The sequence below is a fragment of the Terrapene carolina genome, unplaced genomic scaffold (genome assembly GCF_002925995.2).
Source record: "Terrapene carolina triunguis isolate 2854851 unplaced genomic scaffold, T_m_triunguis-2.0 Scaffold62, whole genome shotgun sequence".
In the NCBI taxonomy this organism is placed as follows: Eukaryota; Metazoa; Chordata; order Testudines; family Emydidae; genus Terrapene; species Terrapene triunguis.
The window spans coordinates 43556299-43579534 of NW_020664413.1; the positions used below are offsets into that span (position 1 = coordinate 43556299).

Sequence of the window (23236 nt, forward strand, 5' to 3'; positions counted from 1 at the left end):
CTTTAGCATACTTTTCATTTGTACTAACTTCAGTTACCCAGAGGACTGTCAACTCAGACACATCCAATTGTTTATTCCTTTTAGACCACAGAGTACACAATCTGGCTCCTTGTTCCCATTAAGCCTAAAAAAATACAGTAGTTTTAAGTCATGTGGCTAAAGGTGGCACTGTTTTGTGGGCAACACTTTTCGAAAAAAGCAACAGAGGGTCCTGTGGCACCTTTAAGACTAACAGAAGTATTGGGAGCATAAGCTTTCGTGGGTAAGAACCTCACTTCTTCAGATACTTTTCGAAAGAGATTTCTTGTTAATCACTGTATTTGGTCTTTGCACAAACATTTCAAGTAATACATTATTTTAAACAGTCCTTTCCCATCTCATTCTCACCCATCCACATCAGCTACTATCTACTCTACAAATATTGTTGGGCTATGATCAATTTTCCAATACAAGGTGATTTAATTTTCAATATGATCATCTCTTGCACAAGGTTGAAATATTCAGTTTTTCATTCTTCTTGTGCTAGATTCATACTGTCCCCACTTTTGCCATGTACAAATACCCTAGCTGTTGATTGCGCTTAGTTATTTACATCATATAGTGGACTAGTAACCACCAGAAACTACTCTATGCATGATTAGACAGGGGAAGGAAATGACTCTCCCTCCTAAACCAGCTTCTCTGTAAAATGATCCTCCAGCTGGCATATATTGTGATCATTATTCTTGACACCTCTCACCCCTAAAAAATAGATTTTACAGCTTGTATGGCTGGTCATTTATGGAGTATCTCAGATCAGCATGCTGTTGCCAGTACTTTAGAATAAACAGGATTTTGAATACATATTGCTAACTTTGTTGCTGTTTGTTTTATATAGTTGTGAAATGCATATCTCCACCTCTTTTTGCAGCACTGTTGCACAATAATACCTTAAAGCCTGGATTATTCTAGTGCACTAAGAGAAGCTGTGTAATTTAGATGTAAAGAAAGGGGGCATGGAGCCAAAAGTTGGCGGGATGCTCTAGGACACAGGTGCCAAATAAGAGTTTTTACAACTTTCTTGTACTAGGGTGTTTAGATTTTTTGTTTGTTTGTTTTTGTTTGTGGAAAGGTAGCAGCAGCACTTCTTGTCTATTTTGATGGTACAGTTTCTGGGTTTGTGGCCATTATTTGTCAAAATCCAGACTGATCCAAATGCCGAATCAGAGTTTTTGTGGGGCTGTGCTGCTAGGGGACAGCAAGGTCTGGAATTTTAAGGGGCAGTAAGAGCAGTTAACCATCTTCTCTATTTACACATTTTTAATTTCAGGGCTGGGGCCCAAAAATTGGCTGGATCCAGAAGGCCCTGGATTTCTGAGGCACTCCTGTGCTGGGGCACATTGGGGCCCGGCTTTTGCTGGTGCAGCAAGAAAGACTGAACATTTGAGGCAGTGGGATTTGGTGCTGGGGACAAAACCTGGCTGGATTTAGTTTTCACTCAGACTCGACATGCCGTATGTTAAGGCACTATATTATTCAAACCCAACCAATCCCAGTGCCCAGATACATACATTTACTCCTGAGTGACCTGCCTCTTTACACCGCAGGTTCAGTGACCATCCCTATAAACAGCAGTGAGTAATAGAGGGGGAACCGGCAAAAGCAGAGCAAGTCAGTTTCCTTGCTCTGGCGAGGCCCCAGCAGGATTTTGCACACTTGTGCATGGCACTGAAGTAATTTCAGGATCTCAGGCTCTCCCTCCCGTAGTGGCTGCTCAGGAGTTGCAAGCTTGCGAGAAAGGTATTTGTATGGGGGACGGGACCAGCCACTAGTAAGACACACAAGCAAGGTCCAGGCTGCCAATGCCAACTTGGGGGCTACACAGGGACCAACTCTTTGTCCTTGGCCAGGCCGGGAGAACGCACGCACCCTGCAAAGGTAGAGGAGCGAGAGAGCGTGCGCGTGCCCCAGCCCAGAGGGGGGCGCGCTCTACCAGCCAGGGAGCGAGCGCCCCCTCCCCCGCCCCCATGTCGTTTGGAACTTTGCTGACTGCAACATTCTGAATCCGAACGTAGCGACAAAAGGGGGCGGAGGCGATAGAACGCTCGGCTCTTCCCCGTTCCATCCGGCCTCCTTCCCCCGAGGGGAAGATCGCGTTCTCTCTCTCCCCTCTTACCCCCTGCCCCGCCGCGGGAGCCCGCTTTGCAAAAAGGGGGCACGCCAGCGCCACCCTCCGGCCACCGAGCCGCACTGCACCCTCCCCCCGTCTCTCCCCCCTGCTCCGACTCTCAATGTTCCACACTGCCCGGCCACAGAGCCTCCTCTGCTGCTTTATATCCCCCCGGCTTCCTCCAGCCCCTCCACCGATACTGTATCCCCTTCCCTCCCCCCCTCCATCCCTCCCCTCCGACCTAACACCGGGACAGGACGCCTGCGAAGGTAAAGGAGAAGCGGGTTAGGTGGCTGCAGCAGGAGCCTGGGCGAGCTTGGTGGGGGGAGGAGGAGAAGGAGGAGGCGCGGGGGGGGAGGTTGGTAGAGGGAGCTTTGTTCTTGTTTTCAGCGCTTGCTGCCTGTCGGTGGCCGGGAGAGAGAGGAGCCGGGACTGAGTTCACGCCTCACTTGGTGCACACACACCATGCTGATCCTGGAGAGCCTCCTACCATAACAACCCCTCCGTACCCTCCTCGCTGGGAGCTCGATCTCTCCCCACAAAGCCGGGGGGGGGGGAGAGAAGAGGGCGAGTGTGTGTGCAAAGCTGCATTTCAACCCTGCTGCAATTTCCTACTAGGAGCTTCATTTTCTTTTTCAGCACCCCCCCCCCCTCAAATTTGGGTGCCTTCCGCGTGTATCTATATAATTTCCCCCCCTAAAAATGTCGGTCTGTTTTGTAGAAACTGATCAAGAATCGGTGGCGTTGAAAGCTTTGCAGAAGGTGCAGTTTTAATTAAGCTTCTTCCCCCTCCAGGAGCTTTGTGGTGGCCAAATGCAATTCTTGCTGCTGGCCATGTAAATAACCGAGGCTTCTGCTTTCTGAGTTGTTTTAAATGTATAGTGTTTAAAAAAAAAAAAATCACTCCTCCTCCTCACGGCCCTTTAAATACAAAGAGACAGAGTGAGTGTAAATTTCAATCTGAAATCGGCCGGAGTGTTATTGGCAATATATTGTCTCAGAGAGAGGGGGTAATCTGGCTGCTTGGACCCAATAAAATACTCTACTCCAGTGTAAATATTTACAGGGTATTAATGACTTTTTAAAAAACATTGTCAGCGAGGTCTGTTACTTACAATGTGTCATAAGTTATTAATGTTCATTGCCTGAAGGACCCTGCTAAAATCCCTGTCTCATGGCTTTGAACAAAGTAGACAATTGATATGTTGTCTAAAGTATGAAAAAAATGTGAGTGGGCTTTAAAAAAATTGGAGATGTCTATATTAAAAAAAAGTGTAAATATTACTTTAACTGTCAAACTGCAACCTAAAGTGAACTCTGCTTTTTTCCCCTCCCCTCTCTTTTCCTCCCCCAAAAGTTCACCACAATGTCCAGTGACAGGCAAAGGTCAGATGATGAAAGTCCAAGTACCAGCAGTGGTAGTTCAGATGCAGATCAGAGGGACCCACCAGCACCAGAACCTGAAGAGCAAGAAGAAAGAAAACCTTCTGCAACCCAACAGAAGAAAAATACCAAACTATCCAGCAAAACTACTGCTAAGCTATCCACTAGTGCTAAAAGGTAATGACTATAAGAAGTGATTGTTAAACATTCTATCACTGTATTTTTTGAGCTATAATATTTGCACTGCATTTTTAAGACAGACGGATTCTTGCAAAGCTATATTAGGGAGTCATTTACTGAATTACAAACTTTTTTGAGTTAGGTGGCTGTCAATCAATAGCTTCAATAATGCGACGGTTAGTAAGCTAACCATTAAATAAACTTGTCACATTTCTTTGGAAGAGACACTTAAGAACTTTATAACTTTAAAAATTAAAATACTGGCTTCTAAAAGCTTTTATTCGCTAACATGAATTTTATCCTTGCAAGAAGTATGAGAACGATAAACATCTTTTTCACCTGAGTTCAAAGGCTTAGCCTTTCTTCCTTTATTTGTGTGGAGTACCATCCTTCTGGTGTATTTCAATAGATTGTGTGTACTGTTGACAATCAGTGCTATTGAATATAAAAATATTTACAAAAACTTAACTGGCACAAAAATAGATGGTTTTAGGATTGCACTTATAACTTCCTTTTCATGCCAACATACAGTATATCCTTTATACACAGTAACCTAATATAATGTGTTATTCTGTAGTTCTTCCTTTAGAAAACTACCAACTTCAGTAGGACATTTGTCTTAATAGGGCCTGCAGAATCAGACTCTGGAGATTAATATATAGCCTCTACCTTTAAGTGTCAAAAACTTCACAAACCTCTTGTAGTCTATTTGATAAATATCTGTATTTACATATAAAATTTCTGTCAGACTGGCTTTCAGTAAGTGCACACTGATCATTTTCTTTAACTTCAGCCATGTGAAACAGGCAGACTTTAAATCCCTTGATCTGCTGTGGTCTTTTGAGATAAGACACAATTTATTAATCCTTTCCCTTAAATTCACTTTTCCTTAGGAATACATATTATATTATGGCCAATAGCAAATAGATCTGAAGAGTAACAGTGGGAAAATGATTTTTTAATTTTAGAGTCAGTTCTCTATTGAACAACTTTGTGCTTTGCTTATTCAGCATGGACACTATAGCTCAACCTTTTATAAAGACCTCAGGAGTTTTATATTCCACTTTAGTAAATATTCCTTGAAATGTTAAAGTGTTAGCCATGAGTAGAATACTACCTGTATTTTCCACTGATTTTTGTACTTGTAAAGAAATAGAGGTCTAAAATAGTAATAGCTAAGGTAGATACTTTAAATCAGGCCTGGTCTACACTTGAAACTGAGGTCAACCTAGCTACATTGCTCAGGGGCCAGGCTGTGAAAAATTTCGTACCATGTGACATAATTAGGTCGACCTAACCCCCACTGTAGATGCAGGTAGGTAAGTGGGAGAAATCCATTGACCTAGCTATCTCCTCTTGAAGGGATGGATTTACTATAAGTGACAGAAAACCCCCTTTTGTCGCTGTAGTAAGTGTGTACACTACTACAGCAACATTGCTTGACACACTACAGCTGTACCATTTGTCATGTGAACATACTCTCAGTAAAGAAGCTAACGTATTTGATTGTTTTTATAACTTGTAGTATAATATGTTTAAGATAATGCTTTTGCCAGCCCTTTTGAAAAGCTTGAGATGTATTGTACAGAAAATCTCACCACTGAATTTTTCCGTGCAACTTTACTTTCCTTAATCATGGTGGGGTCTGATTCCACATATCTTGAGTAGTTCTGAGTCATCTAATTGAACTTAATGGGACTATTCCTGAAAGGTCTTTCAGGATCAGGTTCTGTTGATCTCATTTAAATTGGAAACATTAGCATACTGACAGCTGTTCAATCTTATTTTATGGGCCTTCTTTTCTAAAAAGTAAGTATCTCTTGTTTTACAGACAATTAGCAGCAAGAAACAAAATTTCTTTAGTCTTAGAAGTAATTTAATACACACCTTTTAAACCAGGCGTATTTTTCTGGATAACTTTTTTAATTGGCAAAAAGTTTAGAAAATATTCTGGATATTATTAACACTTCTATAACTACACTTCTACCCCAATATAACGCTGTCCTCAGAAGGCAAAAAAATCTTACCATGTTATAGGTGAAACCATGTTATATCGAACTTGCTTTGATCCACCAGAGTGCGCAGCCCCCCCCCCCCGGAGCGCTGCTTTACCGTGTTATATCTGAATTCGTGTTATATCAGGTCATGTTATATCGGGGTAGAGGTGTACTATCAAAGGAGACAGTGAAACTATCATGGATTATTTCTGATTAAGATAATGATTTATTTTACTAATATTATATAAAAACAGCAAAAATACTGTATTGTCTTGGGGGAGGAGATGTACCAAAAGGTGTGTACAGAAGCAAAGTTGATTCTCCAAGAATTATTCCAGTAATAAAAGCAGCTTGGGAAATTTTTAGAGTCACTATTTAAATACTGTATGAAGTAGCATGTAAAATATTGTCAAAAACATGTATTTGTTCACAATATAGCTTGTTAATTCAGTCTCAGTTACAGCTCTGTTACACTGGTTTAAAGTCATTGTCAAATATGCTTGTATAGTCCCCCCCCTTCCCTCATTTGCATATAAGCTTGAAAAGAAAATCTCTCTGGTAAAAAGCATTTAGATATGGATAATAGTTACTTTTATGAGTACTTGTGGGATATTTCTACCTATATCAGGTGAAAATGTTCTGTTCATTTACTGTATCAAGTAAGAAAAAAGCTGCAAAGTTTCTCTGTTATGGGATTTGGGTTATGCCTCTGAGAACAAAGAGGAAGCAGCCATGTTAGCATTACTGAAGGCACAGCCAATCTTGCATTTAACTGCATGGTGGTAGAGGGCAGTGTAATTCCTGATTTATTCTATAGACTATCTCAAATGCTTTGTGTCTGTTCTCATTTCACCCACAGAATTCAGAAGGAGCTAGCTGAAATAACCCTTGATCCTCCTCCTAACTGCAGGTATGTAACAACTTTTTAAATTGTGGATAGTGATAGGAAATTAAAATGGGTAGAGATGTTTGCTCAGCAGAACAGACAAGCAGTTCTTTAATGTTTGTAAGTGGACAACTATAATACAAACATTGTGTAAGGTAAATTGAACAATTGTCTGGGAACATTTGATAATGTATCACAAAGTTTGGATTTTCAAGTACATGTAGTAGTTGTCTCATTGAGATTGATATGAATGGTAGAGTTTGTTCAGTAGATTTTTCTGTAGAGGTTCATTGTGTATTTTAAAGTCAGTGTTATATAAACTTCTAAATGTACTGAAGCTTTGAAGTTAGTGCTTGTACACAATTTTAACTTACCTTTTGCGTGCTGAGATATATGAAAGTGATGCTACAATGCTCTAAAATTTAGATAAATAACTGTGTGAGATTTATTTTTTACAGTTTTCATCTTATTACAGTGAAGTGGTTTAGAGTAAAGCTGAAGTCTTACATTTAAAGTTTCTGTCTGTTAGCCAGAGATTGTATTGCCTTGATACATGGTATTTTAAGGAAATTCCCCAGTGGAGTGGGAGATTGTTGGTAGTTTTAGAAAATGAAATTAGAGTGTATAAGAGATAAGTGACTTATGCAGTCTTAAAGAAAATTAAGACTAGTGTGGTGCACAATCCGTAAGAAACTTAAACGGTAACAATTGACTAAACTAACTTTTTATCTTTAAAACTTGCTGAAAAATTATCAGCTGTGATGCATATTTATTTTAAGAAAAGATTTCATGTTGACTGTAAGCATCCAATGTTGAAATCTATAATAAATCTTCTTAGGTTTAAATAAGATACCTAATTTAATGTTACCTTTCTATTATACATATTTCAGCAGGCTGTCTGTGCATAAAGTGTACTTAGTTTAACAGATACTGTGCAATGCCAGCATTGTTCATATGTGAGAATACTGAAAATGTTCTGGAGTTTTATTTTGCTTTTTTGGAATATTGAGTAGTTGGAAGACTTTGGTAAAAGGAGTTTTTACAACTCAGTAAAGATGTATTTTTTCATATTTTTATCTGGATGACTGGGATTTATCACAACTTTGTTCTTTTATTTGACTCTTACGGTCAGGGTATCTTATCTGGAGAGGTCCATGCCATGGACGCCCTGTAATAGTGTGATGTATATGTGTGTATGGTCACTGTCTTCCCTGATCAAAGCAGTATGGGTCTCCAGTTCTACATCCCCTTCATGTTGGTGCTATCAGAGACCAAAAGGTGGCATGGTATGGGAGAAAGGGTATTACAAGGAAATAAGCCAGAGGTACGTCACCTTTTAATTTCAAAGCGTGTGTTGCTCTTTACCCATTTTGGGCACATTACGTTACAACTGACTTTCAGAAGGAGATAGTTACCCTCTGCTGTAACATCTGATACGAGCATATTTAGCCTCTGGGAAAATTTGCTCCTCTGGTATCAGTTTAAGTATATCTACATACATAGATAAAGTCTTCAGGGTAGACATGACCAACCAAAGCACGGGGACCATTGTTAAGAACTAGGGAAAAAATAAACAAAAAAGGCTTAAATTATTTGAATTTCTCTGAGAGTACGCGGAAAAATTATTTTTGGCCAGTGAAGAAATCTATAATTCTGTTCCTATGTGTCTCATACGTATTATATTTAAAGAGAAATTGCACCATTTTCCTCAGTGCAACTGTTTGGCATGTACCTTCCACCTTGTGTAAGATCAGCAATAAATGTGAAAAAGACATTGGCATCCCTCTGGAGACAAGTCAGATTTTTGGGATGAACAATTTGGAGAGAGAATTCCATTGACTCCAGGAGTACCATGGATTGGAACTTAAAACAGCCCCCCCCCCCCCCTCACAAAAAGCTTTTCTATTAGGAAATGAATGCAGCATTTTGTTGCATGTAAAACAGTGAAGCAGAAGACATCATATACCTTCTTATAGTACAAATTTGGCAGCACAAACTGACACAGCATGTGCATGATATACCTTAATTGCTCTGCGTGCAATAAGCAACAAAATGCTATATCACCCCTTGCATATTTGAGGGAAATATAATTTCTTGGAGATGGGGGGAAAAAAACAATGACAGTTAGTTTTAGGCTCATAATATAGATTGTATGTGTGTTTAAAAAGTTAGAGAGCTTTGCTATTCATTACAAATGTCCAGAAGATGTTTCTTAATGTTAATGAAGAGTGTTTTTTTCAATATGACTATAAATGTGCCTGTCTTATTTGCAACCATAATGTTGCAGGATTATGGCAGCACGTAATACAAAATTGAATGGTAACAAAAATGACTCACTGTACAAGCAGAAATGGTAAAAATAAATTAGATTTCTAAAATTCCTTAGTTCTAATAAGGTAATAGTACTACATGAAAGAGAAAAGTATTAGTGTTTAACAGGATGCAGTACAAGGGTTGATTGACATTTATCCATTGTGTAATGTATTTTTTGTAATGTATTAACAATTTTGGTAAAAAACTGTTGGGGATAATACATCATGGAATAATGTTTAGTTGCTGCTCAATAACTATGAGCATAGTACTGTACAAACTGCTTTCTATGCCATTTAAAACATGTAACTCGTGTTAAGTGTAATTGTATTAGCTGATGAATATTCAATGTTCAGCAGACACTTGAGGGTCTCAGCAAGTAAATCTGGTCTGCATTTATGTGGCCTAAATTTATCCATTTGTTACAGCTCTGTCAGCAGTACAGGGTTACAGACAGGATGATGGCTTTAGGTATTAGCACATCAGCCACTGACGTGCATACGTCTGTCTGATTTAACACAAACCAGAATACACTTTTGTTCCATTTGTAGCATTGGGTAAAAAAGTTACTTAAGTACAAAATATGAAATGCACTGAAATTACAAATTAAAAGAAGAAGCTTAAGAAAACTAACCCTTTGTAGCTAGACTCATGTCTGACTGGTGGGTAGACCTCAATTCACGAACAAGAAAAGTGTGGATTTCCCCTGGCTGATTAAACCTTCCCACAGCCACATCTACAGCATCTGTTTTGTAAACATGCTAAAGTCCTACTTGAGATCCACATTGCTTGAGTGCTCAGGGTTGCCCTTTGGTTTCTCTTTAAGGTACACCGCTACCTCGATATAACGCAACCCGATATAACACAAATTCGGATACAACACGGTAAAGCAGTGCTCCGGGGGGGCGGGGCTGCGCACTCCGGTGGATCAAAGCAAGTTCAATATAACGCGGTTTCACCTATAACATGGTAAGATTTTTTTGGCTCCCGAGGACAGTGTTATATCGAGGTAGAGGTGTACTTGGTAAAGGCTGTACCCTGCTAAATCATGTCACACTCTGAACTTCAGTAAGATTTCCCCAAGTGCAGTGATGGCATGATAGGGCCCCAGAAATCTATGGTAAAATAAAGATTCAGATTTAAACAACAAACACAAGGAAATTAAGTGCCACTTCATCCTTAAGACCGCTCTTGTGTCTAAAGACAGGAGTCTTAGATGAGTGATTCCAAGATATACTGTAATACTAGGACACAGAGATAGATTGAAGACAGAAAACCTTAATGCCAAATTTTTCTTGCTTTTGTTGGCTTAACTGTTTGATGCAGTGTGTTGTATTTAATGGCTTTTGTGTATTTTACACTATAAAGCAAGGCTAAAAAAGGCCCTTCTTACCCCATTGCATCTAGGCAGCTCTATTTCAAACCATGGCCAAATGCTCAAACATGCTTCAAGGTATGGAAGTGTGCCAAATCTCACCTTTATACATTTTCAGAATAGTATTACAAGGTTCTTTTTCACATAATGCATTGTAAATCCATGCTGCTGAGATTTTCTTATAGGTTTGACGCATGTCTGGAATAACTTTTTAGTGCGTAGCACAAAGCTATTCTGGAATGGAAGTCACCACTCCTTAGTTAAGGCTGCACCTGAGCCTGCAATTCTGAGATGTGCAGCTCAGAAGCTGCAGCTGAAAGGGAATGGGGGAAGGCTGGCTTTGTGTCATTGTTGTAGTTTCTGGATTCTTGCTGTTCATTAGCACAACTTAGAGCAGTTCCTATGATGCTATAAATTTCAGCAACTTCCCACGATTGCTGATGAGCTGCTCTGCTGGTCCAGAATAGCTGGAGTGCACATTTCCTGTTTCTTTTCTTCTCCTGCTTTACATTCCAAAATTAATCAGGGCTTGTCTATGGAAGAAAGTTGCACCAGTTTAACCTAACATCTGAATTTAAACAGATTTAGTTATACCGGTGCAAGTGTAACCCATGCCTGCTTGGTGTGGTGCTCTGTCCTCCTTTAGTGGCACCTAGCCCAGCTAGAGATTGAGTCTGCTACAGCATTAGCTAACGGTAGAATCTCATGCACTCAGCTTCAGAGGTCCCAGGTTTGATCCCGCCTGCTAGCTACTGGGGTCTGTTGGCGTTACACAAGGCCTATGTTGCCACATTTATTTCAGTTTAACAGTGGGGGTTTTTTTTTTTTGGTTTAGCTTCAGTTGACTGGGAATAGAAAACAAGTCTGTCCACCACAGGGCTTGCCCTAGTGTAACTAATTGGGTTTAAAAACAGCTTGAATTTAAACAGGTGCAACTTAAACAGGTAGACCAAGCCATAGTCTCAGAACTCTGCACTGCTTTTCTAGCATAGTGCTCACACCCAATGCTTACAAATTTTATCAGACACCTGATAGCTATGGGCCTAAACGTGCTAGGCAAAGACTGCAAATGGAAGTGTCCAAGAACAATGCCCAAATCAGACAGTCAACTCCTCCCTTCCCAGTTGTTGGAAAAGTCTCACCAAGATGCTATCCTTGTAATCTGCCGAAGGCTCCATCTTTTGTATCGGCCTCTGGCTATTAGACAACAGATTAAATCTGAAACCTCATCTCTCAGGCTGCTGAAAAGGAGTAGGAACATTTTCCTTCTGTATCTGGTCTCACAGTGCTGCTGCAAAAGTGGGTGTGAGGTGGGGGGAGCTCTGCCCCTGTACATTTCCCTAAATGTGTTGGCTGAGCCTGAGGAAGATGGATAGTGGGTCTGCTATCCTCTGCAACCTCGATTTTCCACCTCAATGAATAGCTCTGGTGTCCATGTTATAGGCTTCCCAAGCAGTAGCAGAATAAAATTTTTCTGTTTCACTGATGTCCACATTTTTCTGAGTGCCAACAGTTTTCACTCAGCAGCTTGGGAAAGCTCTAAGTAGCAGCAGCAGCACTGGAGTTGTCTTTCTGCAAGCTTGGGAAGACAGCACAGCAATGGTTAATATACTTCAGAATTGGAGGATTTTCTTTGCAACAATAGGTCGGTCTAGAAATTTAAATAAAAGGTCTGAGTTTATAAAAGCTGTTGGACATCCCAGGGAAAATTCCTACTCATCATAGATACAAACAGATTTTTCCAATAATAGTTTCTTGATACAAGAACGGTGATAGACTGCAACAAAAGCTGCCCCTAGCCCTGCTTAAACTCGCAACAAAATTCATCATTTGTGAGCCATTCATTTTAAATTATCAGTGTACAGAATTGCTTTGAGGATTTCCCAAGCTTTGTTTTTAAATAAAGCTTTTCCTTAGTTACCTTCATTTTATGATTACTTCATTACTCATACGTCCCTTGAAATAAGCTCTTCCACGCAGATTTTCAGTTATGTTGCTTGTATAATTAGCTTTAAATTAGTTTATAAACTTCATATTTTAAAACATGAAGGATTTTTGCGAAGGAAATTTACATATAGTCTCTGCCATCATCTGGTTGATTTGAGTGATATGTAATTTGTACCTGTGAACATCGGTGTGTCTACATTAAAATAACGGCAGCCTATTCAGTTTATCATGTGTCTATAAACAGGGGAGCTGCATGCCAAAGGCTGCCTTTGGCCCATACTATACAATTAGTAAAAAGAACAGGAGTACTTGTGGCACCTTAGAGACTAACAAATTTATTAGAGCATAAGCTTTCGTGGGCTACAGCCCACTTCTTCGGATGCAAGAAGTGGGCTGCAGCCCACGAAAGCTTATGCTCTAATAAATTTGTTAGTCTCTAAGGTGCCACAAGTACTCCTGTTCTTTTTGCGGATACAGACTAACACGGCTGCTACTCTGAAACCTATACAATTAGTAACAAGAGACTTGGGTTTTGTTATATTACCTTATGTAATGGTCGTACTGTAGCATGCATTGCAGTACAGTGCAGCAGGACTCTGGTTTTTCCAAGTATTTCAGCTTTTGGCTAGTAGGTACTTTCAATATTTCAGTACCACTGCTTAGTTCTCAGGCACCCTTTGTCCCTCTGTTAGGGCTTTAAAACTTGCCAGTTTACTACTAATGAGTCCATTTGGTGAGCCAATGAGTGCATCCCATCCTGAATTGTGTGATCAGAAGGGAGCGGCATGCTGGCCCCAGGGTAATTCTGTTCTGCCCTTATCAGAGGGCTCAGCTCTGGGAGAGACTGAGATCTACCAGAAATTCTTATGGAGCTTTACAGAGGAATGCTTCTTGTGTGCCATTGTGGCTCTATGCCACTCAGTTCAATGGGACCTTACTGGTATTACAGGTTATACAAGTGTTGTCAAAGTACAAAAGGTATCTGTGAAAAGTAAGATCCACCCACAGTAGGGCAATATACTGTTCGGGTTTGATCCCCTCAGTGCATTTTTCAGTAGAATCCATTCCTGATCTCAGAGTAGCTGACGGGTTGGATCACAGAAACCCCCTTGGGAGCTGCCACCCTATGTGCCAAGACTACCCCTACTTCTGTTTTCCCTGCCAGCTCAGGACTCCAGCACCCCGTCTTGCTGAATTAGACACTCCAGTCCACTTCAACACAGACCCAGGGTCTGAATTACTTGTCCCAAAGCTACAAGTTTACCCAAAAACAGCTCACAGGAGTGTGCTTGTCTTTAGCACTCAGATGCCCAACTCCCAATGGGGTCTAAACCCAGATAAATCCGTTTTACCCTGCATAAAGCTTATGCAGGGCAAACTCATAGATTGTTCGCCCTCTATAACACTGATAGAGAGATATGCACAGCTGTTTGCTCCCCCAGGTATTAATACATACTCTGAGTAAATTACTAAATAAAAAGTGATTTTATTAAATACAGACAGTAGGATTTAAGTGGTTCCAAGTAGTAACAGACAGAACAAAGTAAGCCACAAGCAAAATAAAATAAAATGCGCAAATCTATGCCTGATCAAACTAAATACAGATAAGTTCCTCACCAGACCATTCCTGATCTGTTAGCACAATGCTACCACCACCAGCCCTCCTTCTGACTTTTGGCTTAGGGGGGGACATTGCCAGGGTCCCCTTACCCCTGCTATGGTTGGCAGCTGTAGTGGCCCCTTAGAGCTGTTGGTAGTCTCCTAGGACTAGGGTGTGTGGGCAGAGGTGGCTACAAGCCACCTTTCTGCTCAACCTCAGGTCAGGCCCTATATCATTTCCACTAATATCTTCTGTACCAGCCTCAAATACCAGTAGTGATGGTGCCTTGACTAAAACAAGTAGGGTTCTAAATGCTAAAAATGTTCCTGATATTTATCTTAAAACTTCACCTGCTTGTCCTACCATCTTCACAGGCTATGAATAAATCCTTTCCTTCATGTGTATTATCTTGAAGCTGTTTATCGACTGTGATCTGATCCCCCAAGTCATCTTGTTTCTCAATAAATCTAATTCCCTCCATCTCTCCTCCTGTGTTTTATCCTCCAGTATCAATTTTGTTTTTCTACTTTGTCTTTTCTTTAGTTTACCTACATATCATGGTGAGAGCAGAGCGTGTATTCTAGGTGCAAGCACATCAAGACTCTATAAAGCAGCACCAGTACTTCCCTAGGTATTCGAGTGTATGAATATAGAAGGGAGTCAATAGCACTGGCTTTTGATGGGGATTTCACACTACAAGCTAATTTAGTTATTACCCATTATCCTTCATCATCCTTCTCAGACGTGCTGCTTTCTAGATACAGTAGCTGTCCTTTAATTTTACATTTATATTGTTTATTTCCTCTGATTGGCAAAAGCCTTCACGTTTGTATGTATTACATTGTTTGATATCACTTGGCACTGAAAATCTGAACTGTAACATTAAACAGCTCCCAGTAGAGAGAGGAGTTGATTAGGACATGTAAGAATGCGTAATGGGAAGATCCACAAAAATGCCTATGCTGGGGTTAGGGATCCTCTGTGGTGGGGGAACAAAAGCAAAGAAATAGCAGCCAAAAATGAATACAATATCAGTTATACAATGCCTTTCATCCAAAAAGAAGACTTCCTTACCACTGTTTAATTAAAAAAAAAAAAAAAAAAAAAGACACCCTTTGTGTGATTACTATACCAATTGGGCACTAGAAAAACAAAGATATGAAGCAAAGCTTTCAATATGGTCTGTGAATATATATTTGCACGTTATTTCCAACACTGTATTTCTGGATACATTCTTACCAATAACATTTTGCTCCTGTAAATGTGACCGTTTAAGGAAAGGGGTCACATTCCACAAAACACACTCAGTTCTTATTCAAACAAATGTTTAAATACTTGTAGCATTGGTCCAGCTCTAATGATAGACTATCAGTTCTATCTGAGATACTTTCTTCATCATTAATCTCTTCAGAAGGTAAATCAATGGGTTGCAAGCATTTAAAGATATAGTTATCTAATGATAACCTTAATTCAGCTCTAATAACTACTTCTATCAAGGAATTTCTTGTGTTTAGTTCTTTTTTCTTATAACAAGGATGCAATTTTGGAGGATTAGACTAAACCAGTGAAGAGTGATATAATTTAGTGCAGCAATCACAAATCAAATATGTTTGCCCATTTGTACTAACTGCCTGGTTCTGTTAACAGCTGCTCTGCATGAGAAAAGGTACCTTACTTTGTGAGTAGTCAATGGGAGTACTTAAGCAGTAAGGTGTAAAACACAATCAGGATCTGAGGAAGGAGTACCAGTAAATATGTAATCTATAGAAAAAGTGTGTTATTACTTAATGGATTTTTGATAAACTGGAGAGTGGAAGATGGCTCCAAAATATAGCAGTAAGAACCACTCACATCATGTTCTCAGCAATACAGTTTTTTGTTAAGGAATTATTCATTATTCTCTTGAATGTATGTATTAAGTATAAAAACTTCCTAGTCTTTTTCCCACTTAAACTTTGTTCTGTGCAGAGGTTTGGTAACTTACAACTATTTTCCAAAATCTTTTTCTGAGCAGTTATTCTTTCCCCTGTACTTTTGTGTTTAGTTTAGCACCTTGCAAGGTATAGAACAAGATCCTGCAAAGAGTTTTGTACATGATTAATGTCACTCATATGAGTAGTCCCAGTGAAATAGTGAATTAAGATAGACTGAAGAAATATAAAAGCCAGCAGGACTAGTTATGGAAGTAAAGCTTCATAGTTTGTAGATTCCAAGACTGGAAGGGAGCATTATGATCTAATCTGACCTGTCTAATACAGGCCATAGAACTTCCCCCAAAATAATTCCTACAGCAGATCTTTTAGAAGAACATCCATCCTTGATTTAAAAGTTGTCAGTGATGGAGAATCCACCATGCCCATTGGTAAATTGGTCCAATGGTTAATTACTTTCAGTTAAAAATTTACACCTTATTTCCAATCTGAATTTGCCTAGCTTCAACTTTCAGCCATTGGATCATTTTATATCATTTTCTGCTTGATTACCCCTCATTAAATATTTGTTCTTCACGTAGGTACTTATTAACTGTAATCAAGTCAGTCTCTCTCTTTGTTAAGCTAAATAGATGCATAAGTGTTTGCAGGATTGGGCCCTTATTATGTAAGCAGCATCCACAGTTTCCCTTTTATATATGCTCTGAAATATAGCTATAATTTAGTCAAAGGCTTCATAAAGCTGGTGCCAATCTTCATAGATATTAGCATCTAAACTGAAGAAATAAAAAAAAATCCTCTTTATGATAAACTTGTATCTACTCTGGAGCTGCATAAATCATTTCACACACTTCTTCCCCAAGGACTGGTTTAAGAAAACTGACCTCCTTCTGTCTGTCTGGAAACCCTAAGAAAAGTCCCAGATAAAAAATATATCTGTTAAAACTATCTAATTTTATTTTGTTTGATAAGATTTGTAAAATTTAAAGAATTGTGTTCTCAGCTTTAAAAAAAATTAGCTTTTCAAATACTCATTCAATAGTTTACATAAAGGCCCTTCAGATACTATGATAATGCTGATTAATCCTGTATACTTTCCACCCAAGCTGTGTATTAATCAACATCAGCAGTCTTTCACACTTATTGTTTAATAAACAGTATATATGGTCAGGTCTGAGCACACCGAATGCATCTCCATCAGATTGTTTTGCCTGTGAATCTCAGTTCAGAGAGTTGGAGTTGCCACTTCCTGTCACTTCAAGCTTTCTGTACATGGGAACATTAATCTGAATTAACTGAAGATGTGAATTTGAAGTGCCTTAGTTAAACTTCATTGAACCCCTGTGTAGACACTCCCATTCAGAATAAAAAGTGACCATAATTCACTTTATTTTAAGGCCACTTCAATTCATAGAATATCAGGGTAGGAAGGGATTTCAGGAGGTCATCTAGTCCAACCCCATGCTCCAAGCAGGACCAATCCCCAACTAAATCCCCAAATGGCCTCCTCAAGGATTGAACTCACAACCCTGGGTTTAGCAGGCCAATGCTCAAACCATTGAGCTATCTCTCCCCCTGGAAGCCTCCACACAGGTGTTTAATACAGTTTAACTAAACCACTTTAAATTCACACATTTAGTTAATTTGGATTAATTTGCCTGAGTATCCCCATGTAGACAAGCCCCCAGTTTATTTTCTGATTCAGGCCTGAGCTGAAACCACTCTTTGATTTTATACTATGTCTTGTAGAGACTGACCAAACCTTCTTTAAGGATCTTCTAAATAGAGATAGTGAAGAATATTTTCATTGAGTTTAGGATTTAAATTAGCACATCAAAGGAACAAAGTGTTACTCTCTGAAACTTCCTATAATAATAACATTTATTATCACATCTGTAGCATAATTATTCAGCAACGATACTAAGTCCTGTATTTTAAAAACACCTCAAAAATTATTCAAATACATGTTTCCAGTCCTTACATCACACAATGGAACAGCATGCAGCAAATCTCTTTTCACAGATTCCAAGGCCAGGAGAGACCACTGTGATCATCTAGTCTGACTTCCTGTATAATACAGGCCAAAGAACTTCCCCAGAATAATTCCTGCATTCCCCATTAAGAGCTTAAGATACCAAATAGGTTGCTTCTGGGGAATCTTGACCTCTGTTCCTTTTTGCCTTTTTTTTTTTTTTTTTTTTTTTTGCTGCGGGGTGGGACGGGGTCCAGTCCTACATTCTTTGCACGCACAAAATTGATTGGATAGCATCACGGAGTAGATACGTCTCCACTGCATCACTAGCTTGAATGCCAGCAGCACTTGAGCTTCAAGCCTCCTGATGGGCCAGCCACCTTAAGTTTACAGTGCCACTGAACTTGAGCTAAAGATTTGGGACCGGAGCTGAGTTAGGGGCAACACTCAAGGTGTATCTTGAGCTCACCCTGCAGTGAAGATGACAAGCCCTGAGACATCAGTGAGACTGCATGGACACAAGGACCACCCATCCTGATCAGATTGCAGAATGGGGGCCTTATTCAGGTTTCTGGATGATCTCTTAGAGGGGACAATGTAGCTCCAATTTCAGTGAGGAGAATCCCATGGAGAATCATCCCACAGGAGGGAAGCAGAAGAATTCAGAGAAGGTTCCCCACCAGGTGAAAATGTTGATAGATTTAAAACAAAAAGCCAGCCACAACTTAATCTGCCACTATGTTTATACAACAGTTTTCCCATTCATTTTCTGCTTTCCTGTATGGTGACCTATAGCACAGGTTTGATATTTTCCTCTCTATAATCTACAATAATAAATGGAAAAATGTTTACTTTTGTTTGCATTTTAAACAGAATTTGGACTTTAAATGCTTCGAGAAAAAATGAATCTGAACAAGTATATTATAATTAGTAGCAATATGAAAGGAGATATAGATACATTTCTGTCTGCTGACATTTCTCATTGGGAAGCAGCTATTAGCATAGCTTCTATTTAAGCAAAGGGTGATCAGCTAGTGTTTTTCTCTTCATCTCCATGCAGACTTTCATACAGGTTGCAGTATACAGGAGGCGGCTAAAATATGCATACCAAATTACACAATCCAACAAACCCTCTGTACACAAAACCCACTTTGATTTCTGTGGTTGGAGCTCTGTGCACAGAGGGCTTGCTTGAATGATTTCCAGCTTTATTTTCCTTCTAAAGGAAAAGTGAAGATGAGGTCTTTGTTAGTAGAATAGAATCCATCTACAATGAAAAATGTAACCAATGCTATATTCCCATGAAACTGAACTTAGGTGAATTCAACCTGCTATATGCCAAATACAGTTTGTGAGTGGGCACACAATTTCTCACAGGAAAGGAAAAATACTGTAGTATCTAAGACTATGCAGGCAACAGCTCTTGGGCAGTAAACGTTACAGGGAAAGCTTAACATTAAAGTACAAACATAGTACATGACTACAAACAATTCTCTTTGCCAGAAAAGTAGTTTTCTTCCAAGTATGTACTTAGAAATATATGGTAGTTATTGTAGTAGCCAGTGTCACCCTCCTCTCCTCTCTCCAAGTCTTTAATGTGACATTTATAGTATTGAGGGTATAAAATAGTAACATGACTGATTTTTTTTAAAGTGAATTTTAGCTACAGAAAACGCTAGCTAATAGTCTGTCTGATTTGGTTAATATTTAAAGCCAGAGTCCAAATTCACTGCTGGCATAAGAGTTTCTCAGTGGAATTGCATCCAACAACACCAGCTGTTGGTTTGGCCCCAAGTGTGGTAATTGAATTTTGCATCTAAGAGGCAGATTGCTGAAAGGGAGCAAAGCAAAAAAATAGCACTGATTCATTTACACACATGAGAAATACAAAAGCAGAAATGTCATATAAAGTATTACTGCTAACACAAAATACGTCAAAATTCAAATAAAGCAAGTAGTCTCTGGAAAAAGTAAATTTTAGAATAAAATTCTTTAAGGAAGTTGTTGTCTTTAAAACGTTTTAAATGTCTGTTTATGCTTCATTGTTTGTAATTTTTCCAGATTAGCATAATTATCAGTTCTAGTCATTTTTGCCATTTGACAAACACTGTGCCTCCTTAGCAATAAAAAGGAAAATATCATAGGAATTAAGGTCTTACCCGCTCCAGAGAGGAAGGTGCAGTTGCTAGTTGCAAATGGCCACTTTAGGCCTGCAGCTGGCTGGTTCTGCCAGATATAAAGGGCCAGCCTCCCACAAAGCATGCTGGGAAAAAATCCCCATAAGACCTCAAAGCTGCTGTGGTAGGAGTCAAGTAATTAAAAAAAGGGGGCATTCTGGTGTGTGTTAGAGTTCTTGTATTGCAAAATATTTTTCTTGGAAGGCAGTGTAGTATGGCAAAAGATTCTTTATACTAATGATGTATCACAATATCTCTGAGTTAAGTTGGGCTCTCAGTGAATTATTGTTCTAAGTTTGCAAAAGAATAAAAATTGAGGGTTTTTAAATAGGTCATTCATTCCCTAGTAGATTCTAACTGTTGTAAAATAGATTAAATCTGGGACCTAAACTTTGTGGGGGTGGCTCTTTTCATGTTGCACCTTCTGTGTCTGGGAACATGTAAAACTAGACCTTGATCCTGCAAGCCTATATGTATGGGTGGATGCCTGCACAAAGTGTGAACCTCCTGGAGGGTGTAAAGATTAAACCATGCGTATGAGTTTGCAGGATTGGGGCCTTATTTACTTTTTGCCTACCAAATATAAGACTGTTCTCAATATTAAGAGTTCTTTAAATGTATTAAAGCATATAAACCACTAGAATTTACTTTTCTGACTCTTTTTAACATACAAAATACATCTATCTTGCCCTTTCTTTTTGTAGCAGTTTCAATTAAAACATTTTAAATACATTTTAGTCTTCTCCTTCTGCTGCATTTATGTTGCAATAAAGAAGCTACATGCAGGGGCTTCACAGAGGGATCAGCATTTCTGTCAGTTCTTTAATCTTTGGAGAATGTTATGTAGATCCCATATAAACTAGCTTTTATTTTAGAAGCCTAATATTTTCAAAATTCCCTGCTAACCATTCCTTTATGCTGTTGTGAGTCTTTACCTGTGGATAAAAGTGGTAGTGGCATACAGTGTGATGCACGCAAAGGTCTGCTGCTAGATGTCTGGGTACAGGCCTTCATGAGAAGTACATTTGTATATTTAATTTCACTCTCTGGATTTGAGGAGCCCCCCGTGATGTCTGTGGGTCCCTGGTACTCTGCAATAAGTTGGACCTGAATTCTGCAGCTATGTCCCTGCATGTTATAGTGTAATGCTGACAGATCCTGGTCGTCAGCAGGCTGGATTGAACCTGGGAGCTCTGGATCTTAGTGCATGAGTCTCTAGCACATCAGCTAAAAGCCAACCAGCTATTAGCTAAGGCTGTAGAGCAGACTCATTTTATCTCTCTCTCTCTCTCTCTCTCTCTAAGGGTACGTGTATACTACCCACCGGATCGGCGGGTAGTATTCGATGTATCGGGGATCGATTTATCGCGTCTAGACGCGATAAATCGATCCCCGAATCGACGGCTGTACTCCACCTCCGCAGGAGGAGTAAGCAGAGTCGATGGGGGAGCCAGATAAGTCGAACCAAGTCGAATAGCGTAGCTGAAGTTGCGTATCTTAGTTCGAACCCCCCCCCCCCCCCGCTAGTGTAGCCCAGGCCTTAGTGGTGTCAATGCCATTAGATGAGACAGAATACCACACCCAGAAGGTGTGTGGGTTACAGTAGCACTGCAGGGAGGCTGATGGGAAGATCTGCTGAAGTTTCATTTAAATGTTTTTTTAAAATTTACTACTTCAATATGTAAATGATTAATGTAATCTGTACACTTTATATGGCTTGGTATTAGATTTGATTTACTCTATGCCATACCCACATTCTGCAGGAGATTTTGTACTGACAAACTATCATAACTACATAGAGAAGTTGTTTGGGGAAGCAGAAGCTCTTGTACAGTTTAAATTTTGGTACATGGAGAAGCATGGCAAGCAGTTGGGGACGGGGAAGTGGGGGCGGGACAGGCAACTTACCTGGATGTTTCAATTAAATGGTAAGCAAGTGAAATTGACATTTAAACTGCCACTTTGTGGTTTCCAATTTAACACATTGAAGTGAAGGTGTTAGCAATTCACATCTGTGATTTTTTTCAGACTTTCTGCAGACTCATGGAGACACCAGTGCATCAGTTTGTACTTGGCTCACGTTTCCTAGGCTGTCTTCACAAATATGTGGGCTAGAAGCCTACAAACACAAATTAAATCTTTCAATCTGGAACACAGTTCTGAGGCAGAGTGTGGATGTTGTGCCAGATTCTTTGGCTGCTGAATTCTTGGGAAGGTAGTGATACCTGTCATTGAACACCTATGTGCAGAACTGACCATTGAAATACATTGAGGCTGGAAAATAAAAAAGGACAACAGGATACATCTCTATGCTGGCAAATCAGTTATTGTATAGGAGATTATCCATACTTCAGAAATTGTTTTAAATTAGGGGTGTTTCAATCAATGGAGGGGTTTGAATCTCTCCCAAACCATCAGACATTACTTAGAGCAGGGGTCGGCAACCTACGGCATGCGTGCCAAACACGGCACACAAGCCGATTTTGAGTGGCACGCTGCTGCCTGCCGCAGTCCCAGCCCCACTCAGCCCCCCTGCCCACTGCTCTCCCCTGTGGGGGCAGGAGGCAGAGGCGTGGTCCTGCAGCAGCCAAGCTTCCCCCCTCCCCCGCTTCTTCCCCCAGCGTGGTGCTTTCCTGCCCCTCCTCCTCTCCTTCCCTGCGCCGATCAGCTGATGGCCCTTGTGAGGGGGAGGGGGATAAGTGGCAGCGTGCTCGCTGCTCTGTAGAGGAGGCAGAAAAGAGGTAGGGCCAGGGCCTTGGGGAAGGGGGTGGGACAGGGCATATCCCTTCCAGCCCCCTGCCATGAGCCGCTCAGGGCGGGGCTAGGAGCACCCCAGCCCTCTGCCCTGACCCCCCCCACACCCCCAGCCCTCTGCCCTGACCCCTGAACCACCCCCCCACACCCAGCCTTCTGCCCTACATCCCCCACATACCCAGGGCCGGCTCCAGGCACCAGGCACCCAAGCACGTGCTTGGGGCGGCACCTGGTAAGGGGCGGCGGGAGGAGCGCGGCTCGGCATTCCACGGGGGGGGGGCGCTCCGGCAGCGCTCGGCGGGGGGGGCAGCGCTCGGCGGGGGCGGGCTCGGCGGGGGCGGGCTCGGGGGCGGCGCTTTTTTTTGCTGCTTGGGGCAGCAAAAAAGCTAGAGCCGGCCCTGCACATACCCCAGCCCCCTGCCCTGCCCCCCCTCCCCCCCCCGCCCTCCTCCCCCGCCCCCCCCACACCCCCCCACCCCTCTGCCCTGCCCCCTGACCCCCCCCCCACACACCCAGCCTTCTGCCCTGACCCCTGAACCCCCTCCCCCCCAGGCTGGGTCCCGGCTGCCAGCCCC

General features: G+C 40.8%; 1 protein-coding gene across 3 annotated transcripts in view; it reads left to right on the plus strand.

Annotated features, from left to right (window-relative positions):
- The first annotated feature begins 2205 nt into the window (after positions 1–2205).
- Positions 2206–23236, plus strand: part of UBE2E3 (ubiquitin conjugating enzyme E2 E3) — an 88553-nt gene continuing 67522 nt past the window's right edge. The window contains exons 1-3 of one of the 3 annotated variants that reach the window (XM_024204024.3): positions 2206–2418; positions 3507–3709; positions 6569–6619. In XM_024204024.3, the coding sequence (XP_024059792.1) occupies positions 3516–3709; positions 6569–6619 (245 nt within the window). In that variant the 5' untranslated portion in view covers positions 2206–2418; positions 3507–3515. Of the gene's footprint in view, positions 2419–2549; positions 2912–2957; positions 3377–3506; positions 3710–6568; positions 6620–23236 lie in introns of those variants that run through there. The other 2 variants (XM_024204023.2, XM_024204025.3) reach the window with 2 other exon arrangements.